This window comes from Zeus faber, assembly GCF_960531495.2.
Source record: "Zeus faber genome assembly, chromosome: 5".
Classification (NCBI taxonomy): domain Eukaryota; kingdom Metazoa; phylum Chordata; class Actinopteri; order Zeiformes; family Zeidae; genus Zeus; species Zeus faber.
In genome coordinates, this window is record NC_137192.1 from 24,117,268 (window position 1) to 24,137,042 (window position 19,775).

The window sequence follows — 19,775 nt, forward strand, 5'->3', positions numbered from 1 at the left end:
CACACACACACACACACACACACACACACACACACACACACACACACACACACACACACACACACACACACACACACACACACACACACACACACACACACACTGTATACAGTACTGTATACCCAGCACACAATCTTGTGCTGAGCTTTTCCGCACTCTGACTCAATTGCTATGCTTATGAATAGTGGTAGAGCAGATGTAGAGAGAGGTAGAGGAGAAGTAAGATGAGGCAGAGTAGAGGTAGAGTAGAGGTACAAAAGATGTAGAATAGATGTAGAATAGAGGGAGGTAGAGTAGAGGTAGAGTAAATGTAGAGTAGAGGTAAGTAGAGGTAGAGTAGAGGGGGTAGAGTAGTCATACAGGGAGATTAGATGCAGAGTAGAGTAGCGGTAGAGGTAGAACAGAGGCAGGTAGATTATAGGTCGTGCAGAAGGAGGTAAAGTAAATGTAGAGTAGAGGTAGATTAGAAAGAAAGGGAGTAGAGGTAGAGCAGACAGAGTAGATGTCCATTAGAAGGAGGTAGAGTAGAGGTAGAACAGAGGAAGGTAAATAAGAGGCAGGGCAGAAGGGGGTAGAGTAGATGTAGAGTAGATGTAGAGCAGAGGTAGAGTAGATGTAGAGTATAGTAAAGGGAGGTGGAGTAGATGTAGAGTAGATGTAGAGCAGAGGTAGAGTAGCTGTAGAGTATAGTAAAGGGAGGTGGAGTAGATGTAGAGTAGAGGGAGTTAGATTAGAGGTGGTGCAGAGGGAGGTAAAGTACATGGAGAGTAGATGTGGAGTAGAGCTAGAGGAGAGCGCGGTAGAGTCATGGGGACCCACCATATTCACCATCAACACATTCATTTTTACATTAAAGATGCAGGCTCTGTGTACACAATACATAAAGGCATTTTTCAACTTTCTTTCTTTCATAGAGATGTAAGCAAAAGCAGAATGCATTTACAAAGTAGAATAATAAAATAATTAAAAGAATGAAATAAATTAAATCAAGGTAAGGATAAGCATTCCTCAGCGAATTATTTTCTTATCATATATATATATATATATATATATATATATATATATATATATATATATATATATCTCACACACAGACTCTCACATGGCCTTTACAAATGTACACATTAGCCCTGCAGACAGAGCAGTATGTTATGATGCGGGCCGCCCTGCCCTTCAGGTGCTCCGTTTGCTTTGAGCTGGAAGTGCTGAATGTGAGCAAATCCTCCGAGACGCGGGGTGGGTCAAACATATTAACTGACTTACCAACTTGAACCACCCAGCAACGTACACAGGGGATCTCTGCGGGTATCAAGAGTTAGATTTAATACTCAATACGAGTTTGATTTTTGGACAAATCTTAGGGATTTGTCCAAAGCAGTATAAGGAAAGGTCAACAATATATACAGTATAGTATTTGGTATTGGGCATAGGTCAGTATTAGGTAGAAATAGGAAAGGTTATGAACTTGGCTCCAACATGATTCCATGAACTGTTTTGTTTTGGTCAGATAGCAAGGTAAAGTAAGTGACTGGAAGAACTCTAACCAGTACTATTTAGAACTTCAGACAGAACAAGGATTTTCTTGGATTTTTTCCTAAGAAGTTGGGTTACTCTAGAACATTGTAGTGGGCAGGTATAAAGGTAAGTATTAGGTTCAGTGGTAGGGTTAGGGTTTTATAACATCATAAATCTTGACCCAGAAGAACTTGGAGAGACATGCAGAAACCAGACAACACTATCATGTTGAATATGATGAATATGTTGAATATAGTGAATATGTTGAATATAGTGAATATAGTGAATATGTTGAATATGTTGAATATAGTGAATATGATAAATATAGTGAATATGTTGAATATAGTGAATATGATAAATATGGTGAATATGTTGAATATGTTGAATATAGTGAATATGTTGAATATGTTAATATAGTGATTATGTTGAAAATAGTGAATATATTAGTGAATATGCTGAATATGGTGAATATGTTAGTGAATATGCTGAATATAGTGAATATAGTGAATATGTTGAATATAGTGAATATGTTGAATAAAGTGGATATGTTGATTAAAGTGAATATAGTGAATATGTTGAATATAGTGAATATGTTAAATATAGTGAATATGTTAAATATGTTGAATATAGTGAATATGTTAAATATGTTGAATATAGTGAATATGTTAAATATGTTGAATATAGTGAATATGTTGAATATAGTGAATATAGTGAATATGTTAAATATAGTGAATATGTTGAATATAGTGAATATGTTGACTATAGTGAATATGTTGAATGTAGTGAATATGCTGAATATGTTGAATGTAGTGAATATGTTGAATGTAGTGAATATGTTGAATATAGTGAATATATTGAATGTAGCGAATATGTTGAATATAGTGAATATGTTGAATGTAGTTAATATGTTGAATATGTTGAACATAGTGAATATGTTGAATGTAGTGAATATGTTGAATGTAGTGAATATGTTGAATATAGTGAATATGTTGAATGTAGTTAATATGTTGAATATGTTGAATATAGTGAATATGTTGAATGTAGTTAATATGTTGAATATGTTGAATATAGTGAATATAGTGAATATGTTGAATATAGTGAACTAATTTTTAACACCTTGTCAGGAACTGCAGAGACCCTTGTTAAAAAGGGGAAAACCGTCTCAAGACATTCTTCTTCTGCTGCTCAACCTCTCAGTTCATTTTTCTCCGCATGGCCGGTAGAAAGCGGCTTGGTATGTTGCTCTTAATCTAATGTTGAAACATTGATTTATGCGTGGGTGTCCCGCAAACCATTAAGATAATTCCATGATCACTCTATAACATCCTCCCCTGGTGCCCTTGGCAATTCAGCATTGCCTACCGCCTACCACCCACCATGCTCAGCTAAGAACCGTAACCACATTATCGCCGGAAATGCGGTTGGAAATACCATCTTTCAGACATCGCAAATTGATTTTATACCGTTTTCAAACAACTCCCAAAACCCTTTTGAGCGCGTCTCTCACCTGGGCTGACCACTTGATCGATGAGAGGCTGCTAAGTCTTAACAGGCTGATCGATCAATACATATATATATTTTTTACCCAGTGTCATAAGCCCCATGAGCGGAGGCTCTCGTGTCACCTTGTAATGCAGCCGCTCCAGGTGTTTTCTGGGTGAGGTCATCCCTGAGACAGTGTATTTTTAGCTGTCGGGGCAGGGCAAGCAGCTTTGATGGCCTTAAGAGTGAAATGTTGACGTCTTTCACCAGAACCTTCATGAAAATCAGGAATCTCATGTCCCCACTGCGAGCTAAAGGTCTCCCAATGAATGCCATAGATTCTGAGAAGGTACAATCACTGTGGACGGATTACGCATAGTTGATATGTAAAGCATGGAATAATAAGGTCAAAGACTAACAAAGATGAATAAATGGATAGAGAATGTTGAATATTATGTCAGAGATGATTATCTTCATGATCATCACCTGACTTCTGTTTTTTTCTTAAGAGCTGAATAAAAACCAGACGGATGAAAATTAAATTAAATTAGGTGGTCTATGAATGTCTAAATTACAGTATTTAACATATGAATAAATAAGCAAATAACATGTGTGAAACATCTTATGGCTCAAATGTCATTTCGCAAAAATCCAAAGATTAAACCACTTGAATTCATGGGTTTCATAATACTCAATATGGAGCTCACACAACAAAATGACAAATAACACGCCAGTACCTACCTGCCTGTCTGGTGATTTGGTGGCAAAAACCGGCATGCAACAGGCGAGCAGCGGGCACCAGAACGGAGCCGTGGTCTTCCCATTGTCCTCTCCACAGAACCAACCCGGAGTATTTACCTCTCCTGAAAGAGAGAGAGAGACAGAGAGAGAGCTAGAACAAAACCATTAATCTGTTCCTGTCGTGGGCCTTGAATAACTCGTGTTGACGCTGAGCCATCCCCTCTTACCGCCGTTTTGCCGAGTCCCACAAGTCTCCTGCGAAGAGATGCTAATTTATCCGAGGGAGTTTTCCACTTGCCCCGGGTTGAAATGTGAATAGTGTTATTAGCATGTGTGTGTTAAACCCGCCGCAGGCCCATTCCCCGGCGTGGGAAGCGAGGCCACATACTGTCAACACCGGGCCCCGGCGTCGATTAAACGTGTTCTTAATCAACAGTAAAAGTCGGTCTCAGCGGGAGAAAGGAGGCAAGCCGCTGGGTCCGTGGTGCGTCGGTGTAAAGGCTGGATCCGGCTGCCACGTGCAAGTGCACCATTTGAGTTCTCATAGATCTCAGCATCGGAACAGGTGCACCCCGATCTAGGCATGCCGCATTCCTGCCAAAACACTCCAAGGAGGCAATTTTATAAACTGTCAATTGCAACTTACGCAAACTAAACGTGTGCGTGCAATCAAAACAGCTTGTTTGATTTGCTCCCTGTGTCTTTGTGAATGCGTCCAATCCCAAGCCAGCCAGACGCACGTACCTGGAAGTTTGTTTCCAAAGCAATGTCATCACCGACGCAGAGACGCAGAGTTTGAAAAGTACACACATAGCCCAGGATATCTGACAAACGGGCTCTACTTGCAATTTTTGCGGGGAGCAGGTAGTCTGCGGCGCACCTAGGGCCAATTAAAGGAGCTTTCACTGACCCACAATGCAGAGCAAACAGGTTTGAAGTTGTTTGATGGCCTCGCCGCGTAAACACAAAAACAATTAGGGGGCATTCAGTCATAACAAGCCCAACCACTGAAGCGATTTCTTTAACGCTGAGCCGTGGACCAGAGCGGCAGCCCGTGCAGTGAGATCCCCTCCAAACTCAAAACAACCGTGTTGCGTGAATGGGACGTGCTTCTATTGAGTCCAACATGCAACGCAGGCAAAACTTTGGATGAGAGGGGACGTCTACGGACATCGCCTTTGAAATTCCAACCGCTGCTTTCTTTCGCGGAGTGCCGCGTGGCATATTGAAATAAGCCACGTGGCCAAGCAAAGCTTTAATAACTCCCGGAAACGCTGAAAGCCCTGAAGGAGGGAAAGATCTGCTGAAATGTATGGAAACTCCACACCTTCATTTAAATGAGGGAGAGTTCTGTGGCATGTAACTCTCCGATTTCATTGGATGATTGGACTGATGTCCAACGGATCGGCGGGAACGACGGTCTCTTGCCCGGTGGCACGGTGGCGCAGTGCATTGCACTGCTGCCTCACAGCAAGAAGGTCCTGGGTTCGATTCCCACCTGGGGCGCTGTTGGCACCGGGCTCCGGCGGCTTATCTCCCAAATAGGAGCCTTTCTGTGTGGAGTTTGCATGTTCTCCCCGTGCTCACATGGGGTTTCCTCCACCTCACGTCAGTAAGGACCCCCACCAAAAAACATGCATCATTGTCTGACCAGCGATGGACACTTATCACGTGGTCCCCAGGCGCGTCCACATATGCTGCCCACTGCTCCTGGTTGTGGCCCCCGAGGAAGGACAAGCCAGGATGGGTTAAATGCAGAGGAACCGTTGTGTGACAAATAAAGACTGTTTCTTCTTCTTTTTCTTGCCGAAGACAGCGGCTAACCCGACGTCTTATCAGCGGATTTATCTCAGAGACTCGGCTGGGTGATCGTAAAGAAGTGTTTCACAACATGGTACCCTTGAAATAATTACAATGAAATAATCCCACGGCACACTACTATCCTGTTCAACGGGACCTTTTATGACAAACTCACTTTTTTAGCTGGCTTTACTAACACACAAACTGTGAAATTAAACAACCCAGTCAGTTTTTGGTGGGCTGTCTGTCCCAAAACGAGCAAGTGTCCAGGTTAGGTTGACTGCACTGTAGGCTGTGGCGTGCGATCCGCTTCACATTTATCAAAACAAAACTGTCGATTTCTTTATTTGATTTAATTTATTTTCTGACGTTTCCGCTATTGAACGAAACAAAAAAAAAAAAGCCCCAAGCCCTGTCGTACCCCGCGCGGCTCCGAGCTCCGTGCTGCTCCGAACACCGCGGGGAAAGTCGGAACAAACTTTTAAATAAGGCCTGGTAGATCTGCTATGAGTGAAGACGCAGCAACCGGATTGCTTGTTTCTCGTCTCAAATTTGTTCAGAAACAGAATTGAGTGAATTTAACGTGACTGATTAAGGTGAAATCGGTGAGAGTTTACAGAGGGAATCCGGAGTTAGGCTCACACCCCATTGGCTCACAGAACTCGGGGCCTCGGGGGGGTGGCTCCACCCACTGTAACAGCCTGTTTTCAGACAGGGTGGATTGGACGCATGATAGAATGCCTGGAATGCATATTCTGAGTGGTATTTTCAACAAAAAACTTTAGAAACCTCAGAGACCATATATCAACTTGGTGAAAAGGAGCATAATAGGTCGACTTTAACCACTCAAAAAGTCAGAAAATGTCAAAAAGCTGTGTTTATTATTATGACCTTCCAATAGTGATGCAAGACAGTGAAGAAATATTTTAAATGGCTTGGTCGGGAGTCGCTCCATCTTGAGAGCGGAGAGTAGAATAAGTACTGAGGACTAAATGTAAGTCCATTCCAAAAAGATGTCCAGGCATTTGGCATAATTCCCATTGAATGTGACTGATTTGCACTTCCACCAAAATTCACAACTCAGAGCCAAAGTTCAGGAAGTCCTTCCTCGCTCACCGCGTGTTACACCGACTGAACCAACTCCTTACTCTTTATTGAGTGACTTGTCAAGAACTGAATCTCGAAAAAATATTCTAACCTTTCATCACTGGTACTAGTTCTGACTTTCTGTGTGAAACTTGATCTCGTTCTGATGAGCACAGAGCTGCTGTTCTGCTGGAACTGATTAATAACAGCAGCCTTGCAATTTTGAGCAGTCTTGCAACACAAGAGATGGTTTCCATTATTTATGCATTTTGAGTTGAATTTGAAGCAATCTCAGGGCACACCTTACAGCACAAAAACCCTGTCCTGAAGTTTGAGATGAGTCAGTCCTAGTTTCCAGCTGTGGACCGCATTAATGCATTGTTTTCCTCCTAGATGGGGTTGGCCTCTGGGTGGGCTCTCTCTCTGAGAATTCTAGCCAATATGTAAAGGGTGGAAGGTCACTTATTAAAAGACTTTAATCATGGGCTGATTGCCAGTAAGCGCTGCAGGTAGGGCAGCGGGTCCAGCACTTTCCCAACACCTGAGCACTCAGCAATTTTCTTCAGATAATTATTATATTAGCATAAATAACACTTTGTGCAGGGAAGGATGACTTGTTACTTGGTAGCCGATAAAGGGTATATAAAGTTAATGTTTTTTGCGGACTGTGACAAAGAACATGATAGTAAGATTGAGGAGTGAGAGAGAGAGAGAGAGAGAGAGAGAGAGAAAGAAAGAGAGAGAGAGAAGGAGAGAGTGAGAGTGAGAGATAGAGAGAGAGGGTGGTGGAAACACAAATTGGGCTTCACCTTCAGCCTTGGCAATGCATTAATGATGATGAATAATGGCTAACGAAGATAAGCACAGAACGAAAGTGAATCAGGCATTAATGGGAGATGGACAAAACCACCCACCTCGCCACGAACAGACACACAGGAACACCTACACACACCTGCAGACACACTAACTATACACCAGTATGCAAGCCGAGCAGTGTATATAGCATATATAGTATATAGTGTATACAATGTATACAGTGTATAAAGCATAAATAGTGCATACAGTATATATAGTGTATACAGTATATATAGTGTATACAGTGTATATAGTGTATACAGTATATATAGTGTTTACAGTATATATAGTGTATACAGTATATATAGTGTATACAATGTGTAAATAGTGTATACAGTATATATAGTGTATACACTGTAAAGCGTAAAGCGCTTTGTGCGGTCGCAAGACTGGAAAAGCGCTATATAAGATGCAGTCCATTTACCATTTAGTGTATACAGTGTATATAGTATATATAGAGTATACAGTATATAATATATATAGTGTATATAGTATATATAGAGTATACAGTATATAATATATATACTGTATATAGTATATATAGTAAAGTGTATATCGTGTAAAGGGTGATGCGCGATGACATGCTTGACGCTGAGACAATGCGCACGCAGCGCACAATACAGAGTGGTCAGAGAGCTGGTCATAAGTCCGAACGGTCGTTAAACAGGTAGGTCGTTAAGTGAGGACTACATGTATGTGACTAAAACTGCATTTGGCTTGAATGAAACACCTGGAAATTGTGAAGACACCTCCAGCCAATCGGAATTGAGCATCCAGGTACAAATACAACTACAACACAGTCCCATTTCCTTGCATACAATGTTCATCTACTGGGTTCCCATCTATCCGCACCCAATCCCAGCTCCTGTCGCTAAATGAGGACATCATTTGTGAGGAGGTGAGCAGAAATGTGCGCGTGGAATACTAAGCAGCAGGATTGAAATCCCCCAGTTTCACTATTCCAATCATGCTTATGTTTCAAGTCTTTTGCTGATGAAGATTAATTTGCACAGCATGATGCTCTATCAACCCGTGACACAAAGGGCAAAGATATAGACTAATTAAATACAGTGCAATTGATATTTCCCTTGGATCAATGCAAGTGTGGGATCTTCTAATTAAATCTATGGTAATGTTCACTCATCATAAACATTTCCCATGTTTGTGCACACTGCGATCGTGGGATTATCTTTGCTGTCTGACAGATTTATTTCAGGGCCAAGGAAAAAGTCCTGCAAGACACTGAAAATCCTTTGGCCTTTTATTTTGCTGTATGATCAGTCGGGTGTTTACATAAAATAGTTTTTGCATGAAGATCTTTTTGATATTTCCATCAAGTACGTAGACCTACTGTGTGGTTCAGGCCCGGTTCTAGGCTGCTGTGATTGGGGGTTGCAGCGATGTTGATTGGATTATTCACATGTTGGATTATTCACAAATTGGAATTTCAGAGCTGATCGCTGGTGGTTGAGTTGACCAAGACAACAGACCTGACATTACGGCAACATGTAGGCACGTAGGCATGTGAACAGTGAATAAAGCTAACTTTGTATAGATTCTTATTAATTTCAACACGTATAACTTGGTTTTGTACTACTCTGTAGATTTAATGGGTCCCCATGTTATGTTAACATGGGGACTACGAACACAAATTATAGTTTTCTGAGTTTCTGTGAACGCAGCATCACTTTCTGCTGCCTCTTGACCCAATGCAAACTTGGAGTGTTTTCAAATCCACAGGGAGGTCAGTCGGAGAATTTGGTGGAGCATTGGCTGGAGTGGATATCACGAGGAACGGATAGATGGGGGATAATTGCGGTTGCCATGGCAGCAGGAGAAGCACGGTTGTTCAGCTAAATGAGGCAAAGCCCTTGGCGGCGCTGAGCCTTCAGCCCATGGATGCAAGAATCCGGCAACTCAAAATGTACACAACACAGGGTTTACTTATAAAACTATGATTTGGTTTGGTTTACCCTTCATGTCCAACCCCTGACCCATTAAAAACTACAAACTCATAGACCAGGGTTTCCTTTGTGATAGTGAGTATTTCTTCATATACTGTATACTCATATCTTCTCGGTACTTCGTGACATATATACTGTACAGCCACAACATTAAAACCACTGACAGGTGAAGTGAATAACATTGATCATCTCGTTCCAATGGCATCTGTCAAGGCGTGGGATGTATTAGGCAACAAGTGAACAGTCAGTTGTTGAAGTTGATGTGTTGGAAGCAGGAAAAATGGGCAAGCGTAAGGATATGAGCAATTCTGACAAGGACCAAATTTTGATGGCTTGACGACTGGGTCAGAGAAACTCCAAAACGGCAGGTCTTGTGGGGTGTTCCCGGTATGCAGTGGTTAGTACCTACCACAAGTGGTCCAAGGAAGGACAACCGGTGCCACAGAGTCATGGACGCTTAAGGCTCATTGATGCACGTGGGGAGCCAAGGCTAGCCTGCCTGGTCTGATCCCACAGAAGAGCTACTGCAGCACAAATTGCTGAAAAGGTTAATGCCGCTATGATAGAAAGGAGTCAGAACACACAGTGCATCGCAGCTTGCTGCGTATGGGGCTGCGTAGCTGCAGACCGTTCGCAGTGCCCAGGCTGACCCCTGTCCGCCAAAAGCGTGTACAATGGGCACGTGAACGTCAGAACTTGACCATGGATAGTGATGGCTCCAGGATGCACGATGGGAAGAAGGCAAGCCAGCGGAGGCAGTGTGATGCTCTGGGCAATGTCCTGGCATTCATGTGGATGTTACTTTAAAACACACCACCTACCTAAACAGCAACAACCCGTTGCTGACCAAGTACACCCCTTCATGTCAATGGTATTCCCTGATGGCAGTAGCCTGGTTCAGCAGGATAATGCACCCTTCCACAATGAATGAATTGTTCAGCAACGGTTTAAGGAACATGACAAAGAGTTCAAGGTGTTGACTTGACCTCCAAATTCCCCAGATCTCAATACGATCGAGCATCTGTGGGATGTGCTGGAACAAAAAAACAGATCCATGGAGGCCCCACGTCACAACTTACAGGACTTAAAGGATCTGCTACTAAGGTCTTGGTGCCAGATGCCACAGGAGACTTTCAGAGGTCTTGTGGAGTCCATGCCTCCACGGGTCAGAGGGCACAAGGGTGACCTAGACAATATTAGGCAGGTGGTTTTAATGTAACATACACCAATAACATACACACACACACCAATATAATATATCGGTGTGTGTGTGTATGCATATGTGTGTGTGTACTGTATATGTATGTGTATGTGTGAACATGATTGCAATGGCAAGCAACTATATATATATTATACTTGTTTGCTGTTGCAAGCATGTTCCCTTGAGGGCACATAGGGGTCAGGCCCTATCACAGACCATATTTTCTCTAAAAGCTGTTAGAATTATACGGTTATGTTTAGCAGCCAAATGACCCGAATAACATACTTAGTGCAAGCCAAATTGGACAAATTGCAATCAATTTGCAGCGTGAAAATGCAAATCGTCCGGTTTGGCTCACTGTAAATGGTGTCACCGAAATTCTGCAATAAAACTCATCATAACATATAATCTGATGTTTGTTCAGACTGCAATAACTGACTTATAAATAAAATATATGTCTGCCGGTCGAAAGTGCTTTCTGCTTTGCATCAGGTCATTTCTCTTGCACGTAGCAGTCTGCAGGCTTCCCCATTTGACTGCTACAAATGGAACTATGTGATTCCAGCTATTTAAATAGATGACAGGTATCAGTGGAAATGAAAATCTGTGCAACTGTGAGAAAGACAGGGACGTGGGTTGGGGAAAAGAACATATTCCTTATTACGGCAATGTCTCGTAACGTAAGAGCAGCAGCAACCGCAACAAAACGCGACTCCTTCTGACACTCCAGCTGGACATGATATTGTCCATTAAGCTCATTCAACAACCGCGGCAAACACTGGACTCTACACTGGCAAGCTCTCCCACCAGGCATTGGGAGGGAGAGAGGCTGGTGAAAGTACACATGGTCATTAACTCACAAAGTGCTGAAAGGAAGTGGCACAAGGTCACGATGAGGTGGCATTACCGGGAAGCCATCATGCGCTTAGTTTCTTTTTATTTCGATTTCTTATTAAATTGTATCTATTTATTTAGTTTTATTGTCTCTTTATCCGCTTTTACAATTTAATGAATGAATTTAATTCCTGTTTATTAATGTAACTTTGCCTTTTGAATTCATGATGTGAACACTCTTTTATTTAATGTCAAAGCTGTGCTAAACTGTGTTTTTAAAGGTGCTCTAGAAATAAATAAAAATTATTATTATTATAATTATTATTATTATTATTATTATTAATTGACAAACTCACGAACAGTTAGAGTGTGTGCTTATTTATGTGCTGGAGTGTGCGCGCGTGTGTGTGTGTGTGTGTGTGTGTGTGTGTGTGTGTGTGTGTGTGTGTGTGTGTGTGTCGCGTGTGTGTTGGAGTGTGTGCCTGTTGGCAAGTTGGAGTGTGTGCATGTTGGCGTGTGTGCCTGTTGGAGTGTGTGTGTGTGTGTTGGAGTGTGTGCCTGTTGTCGTGTTGGAGTGTGTGCATGTTGGCATGAGTGCCTGTTGGAGTGTGTGAGTGTGTGTGTGTGTGTGTGTTGGAGTGTGTGCGTGCGTGTTGTCTGTTGGCATGTCGGTGTGTGTGTGTTAGTGTGTTTGGAATGTGTGCATGTTGGCAGGTTGGAGCGTATTGGGGTGTTAGAGTGTGTGCCTGATGGAGTGTGCGTGTTGGCGTTGGAGTGTTGGCATGCGTGTGTATGTGTTGAAGAGTGTGTGTGTTGCAGTGTGTACTGTATATGTTGGAGTGTGTGCGTCTTGGTATGTGTGTGCTCCTTCCTCCACCTCCACTCAAGACTTCACTCGTCGATCGATCGGTGTGTGCGGCGCGCTCTGTGGTCGGAATGATTGCTTGTCTCAATCATCCTTTGAGCACAAGCCAGACACACACACCCACACCCACACCCACACCCACACCCACACACACACACACACACACACACACACACACACACAAATGACGGACACATAGATACACTATATTATTATTTTCCTCCGTCCTCATCCACTCGTCTCGTCTCACCGCGGTGTCTCCAGAGTCCCGGGCGGAATATGTGCCAATGTGACGTGGCCCCTCAAATGCGTTTTCTGCGTGAGAGAGGCGGTCGGCCTCGGCGGCACGGGGACCGCCGTTGAGGCAGGAAAGCAATTAATTCTGCAGCCAAAAACGCCCCGTGCTGCGGGCTATTTCATGAAGATCCTTTAGAAACAGTAGGGCCACTTGGAGGAGCATGAAAAATGCAGGGGCACACATCCAGGCGGCTGCCAGGTTATTAATGGACCCCGGGGCTCCGGGCGAGGCGAGCAAGCACCACCCCGGGCTACGTCTACGTCTCACTTTCTATTTCCAACGCGTAACCACGTAGATGGTGATGAAGATTACTGGAGGATAAGTCTCACCGGGCCCGGTCGTATCGGAGCACGTCATGCAAAGCCACTAGAGCAGCTCGGGCGATGAGCCCTCGGTGCAACTGTCTCCGTCTCAAACTTCATAAAATCTGAATTTCAAGGAGCGGGACTCTGACCTCCCACCAGTGTTTGAAGCGCTCCACGGTCGCAGACTAATTTCCAATCTCTGGAAGTAATTATTTTTACGATAAGGTAGTTGCCCACTCAAAGGCTACTGTGAGTGGGCATTCCTTTCTGGCCAAGAACTTGCAAATCTGGCTATTGAGATGTAAGATAAGATAAGATAAACCTTTATCAGTCCCACAACGGGGAAATATATATAAATATATTGTTCCAAATAGAGAGCATATCAAGTACACACTATGAACAATAAAAAATATATAGAAACATAAAAAAGTCACCATAAATAGGAAGCAGAGTACTAAGTGTATTGCACATATCTTGACATTGCACATCAGGGATTGCACTTTTTTTTTTAATATTAAAAAAATATATATAATAATAATATTTATGCATTCCCTGAAGAAGGCTGTTTTTGCAGCTACTTCAGGGCTAAAGACCTATCTATATGCATATTATTTTAACAATTCAATATCAAAGTTTGCAGTTTTTTGTCCTCTTCGGTAATTATTATTATTTTTGATTGGGTTAAAGCCGCCTTGACGCTGAATCTGACAAAACAAACCGCATCCAAAAGGCTCCGACCCTCTGGGGAGCCAAGATTTTTGTGTCCGACTGATCCAGGCCCTCCATCACCAATTTTGGGTGAGACACCACAATTATGATGTAGTTAAAATCATGACGTTATTGGCGGTAATGTTGGTTTGCTACCATTATAACAATGGATATTACAATATATCTTGTTTTATATCAATCGATACTGTATAAAAAATAAATGTTCAACTTTCTACATAAAAGAGACTCCCGTTCGTTTGATGTGCCATCCACTGTGATCTCGGATCCTTTGTCGGATTCAGTGTAAAACCGGCTTAAAGTTTGCATGAGCCCCAAAGGGCCCCAATATAAAATGCATTTTGTTAGTTTACTGTATGAGTGTTAAAACAAGACTGAATGTGTAGGCTACAACATCGTGGAAGGGCTCCATTAATATTCAGATATACTGTACGAGGCCTAAATGGGCCACGGAGCACGGCTCAGGAAGATAATTTTGTTCCCCTCTAAATAGAGATAACAGGATAAACACCGGTGTGAAGATGAGTCTGGGGGAAAATTGGTTTTGTGATGTCTAATCACTCACTAAATCATGCATGAGAACATTCCCGATACGGGGCGTCGTCCATTCGGGAACGTTTGGATGGCGGTGAAGTCGGCCCCCATTTTAAACCAAACAAGGCCACAGCTCGGTGGGTTTGAAATGCTGATTGGACTGCAGGTCCCCGCACCGGGCCTGCCCCTGCATGCAGCCGAGGGGGAGCTCCGCCGACAGCAGACCATCCGTGAAATTAAATCAACAACTCCGGTACTGTAATTACATTTGGTTAAATAGGAAGGCAAAGTGTGGGTGTAATGCAGTTAACATGTAATTGTCACCCCAGCCAGGTTGCTGCTGATCTATTTCTCCCTAGGGAATAAAAGTTAAAAAAAAGAGAAGAATATAAACTTTGGAAGCTCTCTTACGCCTGTCATTCTATGTATAAATGAGTGTTTGGTGAATAAATAAATAAATATATATATATATATATATACACACACACACAGTATACACACACACACACTTTATATATATATATATATATATATATATATATATATACACACACAAATTTTTTTCCTTGATTTTGTTTATTTTTGTAGGTTTGTTTTATTGCTTTTTGTTATTTTTGAAGTCCCTATTTATCATTAGGTTATTGTATATTGCCATTTTTTTACTATTCATTGTTCATTTTTAAGGTTTATTGTTTGGCTCATTTTTATTTTGATTGTTGATTTTTTTTGGCTTACTGTGTATTTACCATTTTTCTATCCTCTCATTAGTTTTTGGGTTTATTGTATATTATTGTCAAATTTATCTGCAAATTCTTGGGGTTTGTTGCATGCTGTCATTTTATTTTATTTATTTTTTTATTGCTTATTTCTGATGTGACACCATCATTTTGGCCACTGTCTATTTTTTTATCCGTCCATCCATCCATCCATCCATCCATCCATCCAGCTATCTATCCATCCATCCATCAATCCATCCATCCATCCATCCACCCATCTATCCATCTTTAATGTCATGTGAGGTAATCGAAGCTTTGACATCTTCTCCAAGACCTGTTTACTCGCCGGGTTTTTCTCTGCTGCTCCAAGCTGCAATTACCTGAGCAAGAAAAAAATATACTGTTAACCCAGTTCGAAAAAAAAAACAAAAAAAAACATCCAGCAATGGTTCGTGTTATTATATTTCATAATCCCTCGCTCTCTCTTCAAAAAACATTGATTAAAATTGACTTAAAAAAGGAAAGAAGACTTAAATCAGTTTCACTACGCTGTTGCGTTTGGTCCCACCCCCGACACTTTCCTTAAAAGTGAAAGAGCTGTCCTGTTTGCAGCGTTCAACAATTGGGGATAATGAGAAAGAAAGAACATTGTCTTTATCGTTCAAAATTGACATTAAAACGGGAGATGTAAAATCACTACGATATACAAGTATATGAAATATTTGTTTTAATATCCTGGTCTTACTCTGGGTGGAGGTAGTCATGGTTGCTGCCTGGACACCTACACTTACTTGTACTATTGTACACATACTGTATAGGTATGTGTAGGTATTTCATCCTGTAGAGTACATTCATCAATATTTATATTGTATATCCACAGCCACACTAACAACCACACCACCACTAATCCCTGGATATTACCTTTTAAAGTAACATATCCTGTGCATACAAATGGCTTTTTTAAATATTGTATTCATCGTATTATATGTGTATTTCTGAATATTTGTCTTTTTTTTTTTGTTATTTTCTTTGTATATGGCAATCTTTGTTTTTATTTGGCTATTTTCTTTTTATATTCATTATTTTATTAAGGATATTTTCTGTTTATTTGGCCATTTTTTATTTAATATTTTTATTGTTTTCATATATACAATGTGTATATATGTCCTTTTTTAATGCTAATTGTGCAGTAACGCATCGATCGTCAACAAAAATAAATTCCTCATATACAGTATGGAAATGTAGGGACTTATATTCTGGATTTGGAGTAGCTCTCCGGCACTAATAACCGATGTGATAACCCACCGCGTGTGTTTCGCATTACCCTATGATTTACCTGCTCTGTTACACCTCATGCTTTGATTACTATGTCTCAGAAGATCATCGTCGTAGAAGGACGGCCCACATCCCAGAACCCCCCTGTACGCTCCGGTAGCCATGGCGATTTTTCCATGATTTGGCTTTGAATACCATCCGTGTTCACATGCCGGTTCCCTATGGGATTCCAGTTCCCCCACTCCCACACCCCAAATCAGTCTCCCCTGCTACTTGGCTGATAAAGGTATAGCCAGCAAGGCAAGACCGTGGACGGAGCGCTCCGCTGAAGCCCGAGGATCCACACCCACTCCCTCAGCAGCAGCTCAGCCTGGTGCTTTTGATGGCGTTCTAACACACACACATCCAGCGCTACAGGCTCTGCTGGGGAGCCTACAGATGTACGTCCATCCAACATTCAGGTGCATGACCCCGCTGTGCAACCGAAAAAAGATAAGGGGCTGCCGAGGGATCCGGAGAGTATTGTATTGTTTGCTTGCTTTTGTTTTTTTGTCAAGGAGAGGACGGTGAAACTCAGACGCGGAGAGGAGTGGAGTGGGAGAAAACTCTCAGCACTCGAGAGGCGACTGCAGTCACATACAGGGGTCGAGTCAAGAAAATACAGTGCGCCTGTGAGTTGAAAAGTTACACTGTGGGTTTCGGCAGGAATTCAATTTAATACTTTTAAAGAGCTTTCTTGAGAAAGAAAGGAATTCTCGAGACAATTTTGGGGGAAAGTATCCCAGATACGAGTACTGCATATTGGGTAGAGGGCAGAGGTAAGTATTATAATAATAAGTCTAAGTAGGTAGACAAAGGTATATAAGCAGTAGATAATAAGTAGAAGTTGGTAGATGTATGGTTTATAAGTAACAGATAAATACGTAGTAAAAGTTGGTAAAAAAAGGTATATAAGTAATAGATAAATAAGTAGAAGTAGGTAGACATAGGGTATATGAGTAATTGATAATAAGTATAAGTGGGTAGAAAAAGGTACATACTGTAAGTAATAGTGAAAAGTAGAAGTAGATAGAAAAAGGTATATAAGTCATAGATAATAAGTAGAGGTAGGTAGACAAAGTACATAAGTAATAGATAAGTAAAATAGTTCGAAAAAAGTACATAAGTAATATTAATAGACGTATAAGGATGGATACCATTGGAAATGTTGAATGATGCAGAAGAACTTGACTAATTTTGACAAAAAAACAAAAATCGGATCAAATTTTTATGTGTAAATTGTAACGTAAAGACCTTGTAAATTTCAAGTTGAGACTATTACATATCTTTTGAGGCCTGATAGTTGTAGGACCTCCAGACGCCCTGTTAGAAAATGGAAAAGGCCATAACACCTTATTTTGTTGGACGATAAAATGTGTGAAATAATTTTTTATTTTATTGAGATTGAGACAAGATTTTGACCATTGTCTCTGTCTGACATACTTACATCAAAGTTACAGAACTTTGCTATATTTTTCCATTTGAGAATTCCATGTTAAAGCGATGGCGCTTTGGCCTTTTCAAATGGAATTAACAAAGACAAAATGCGGCTAAATTAACCGCATAAGTAATTAATAGATCAAAAAATGCGAGCTGTCATCAGGAAAATGGTGGTGGGGGGGGTAGTGTAAAGAGCGTAAAAGGGCTTATACTCAAGTATACGCTGGTATGGTCCTGGAAAGCAAAGAAAATGAGAAAGTAATAAAGACAAGCATCCACACTGCTCGCTTCCCATTGGCTACTGTGAGATAGTATGTTGCTGCTGCACGATTGGCTAAAAACCAACCAATCCCAAATAGAAAGCCACATCGGGGTGAGAGAGTCTACTTCTATTTATCTCTCTTCACTTAACTTTCCCTGAAACTTGGCTTCCAGGAAGAGAACATTAGACAAACCAGAAGTCCCTATCGCATTTGTGTCATCAAAAAAAAAACAAAAAAAAAAAAAAAAAAAGGAAAGAAAGAAAGGGAAACACAAAGAGACCCCATTGATCGTCCTTATGGCCGTCCCTGGGTACTCACAACACAACGGTTGTATCTGCGGACAGCCATCTGAGTGCCACATTCCATCTCGTGGCATTTAATCTGTTTCCAATAACTTCCCTTTGAAACCTTTACAGATCTGCGAGCATGAGAGAGTTCACAGCGATGGGCCTCTGGGACGCCGCCGGCCCTGGCACAAAGAGGACGGAGGAGGACAAGGAGAGGGGGATGAGGACGGATGGAGGGAGGGATGGAGGGACGGGGAGGTGGTGCCATCACGGCCAAGTAAGCAGATTAACGCCCTCCACGCAGCCATGGAGCTCCGCGTGGAGGAGTGAGTGCTGGACGGAGGGCTGGACAGTGACGGGGGGATTAAAGAAAGAGGGAGAGATAGAGAGAGAGAGAGAGAGAGAGAGAGAGAGAGGGGGAAAGGGCAGCACTGCTCCCTGCTGGGGGATGGATGGCCGTTTAGATAGATGGATGGATGGATACATAGGTATAGATAGATAGAGAGATAGAGAGATAGAGAGATAGATAGAGAGATAGATAGAGAGATAGATAGATAGATAGATAGATAGATAGATAGATAGATAGATAGATAGATAGATAGATAGATAGATAGATAGATAGATAGATAGATAGATAGATATTAGGATTTCATCTTAATATTTAAATGCATGAATCAGTGTTAGTGGGTGACCTCACTCAGACATCCTCGCGAATGTCATACATCGTTTACATCTCACGCTCCTCTGCTTCACACACTCCGTCTGGGCTATTCAAACACTGTCTCTGGGCTCTCCGCACACTCCGTCTGGGATCTCCACACACTCCGTCTCTGGGCTCTTCATACACTCCATCTCTGGGCTCTCGACACACTCAGTCTCTGGGCTCTCCACACACTCCGTCTGGGATCTGGACACACTCCGTCTCTGGGCTCTCCGCACACTCCGTCTGGGATCTCCACACACTCCGTCTGGGATCTCCACACACTCCGTCTCTGGGCTCTTCATACACTCCATCTCTGGGCTCTCGACACACTCAGTCTCTGGGCTCTCCACACACTCCGTCTGGGATCTCCACACACTCCGTCTGGGATCTCCACACACTCCGTCTCTGGGCTCTTCATACACTCCGTCTCTGGGCTCTTCATACACTCCGTCTCTGGGCTCTTCATACACTCCGTCTCTGGGCTCTTCATACACTCCGTCTCTGGGCTCTTCATACACTCCGTCTCTGGGCTCTCCACACACTCCGTCTGGGATCTCCACACACTCCGTCTGGGATCTCCACACACTCCGTCTGGGATCTCGACACACTCCGTCTGGGATCTCGACACACTCCGTCTCTGGGCTCTTCACACACTCCGTCTCTGGGCTTTTTGCACACTCCGCCTGGGATCTCCACACACTCCGTCTCTAGGCTCTTCACACACTCCGTCCAGCCCCACCCTCATTCAGGACCTCGTTACACAACTGATCTGAGCAGTTTAACAGCACGAGCTGCAGCCACATTGTTGTTGCGTTTCATCACATTACATCACCCTCTTTAAAGAAC

General features: G+C 42.3%; 1 protein-coding gene across 1 annotated transcript in view; it reads right to left on the bottom strand.

The window, feature by feature from the left end:
* The window catches only part of arhgef10la (Rho guanine nucleotide exchange factor (GEF) 10-like a), a 178,697-nt gene that overhangs the window by 56,707 nt on the left and 102,215 nt on the right, over window positions 1-19,775 (bottom strand). The window contains exon 19 of the mRNA XM_080001492.1: window positions 3,739-3,860. Within this exon, the coding sequence (XP_079857618.1) occupies window positions 3,739-3,860 (122 nt within the window). The remainder of the gene's footprint in view (window positions 1-3,738; window positions 3,861-19,775) is intronic.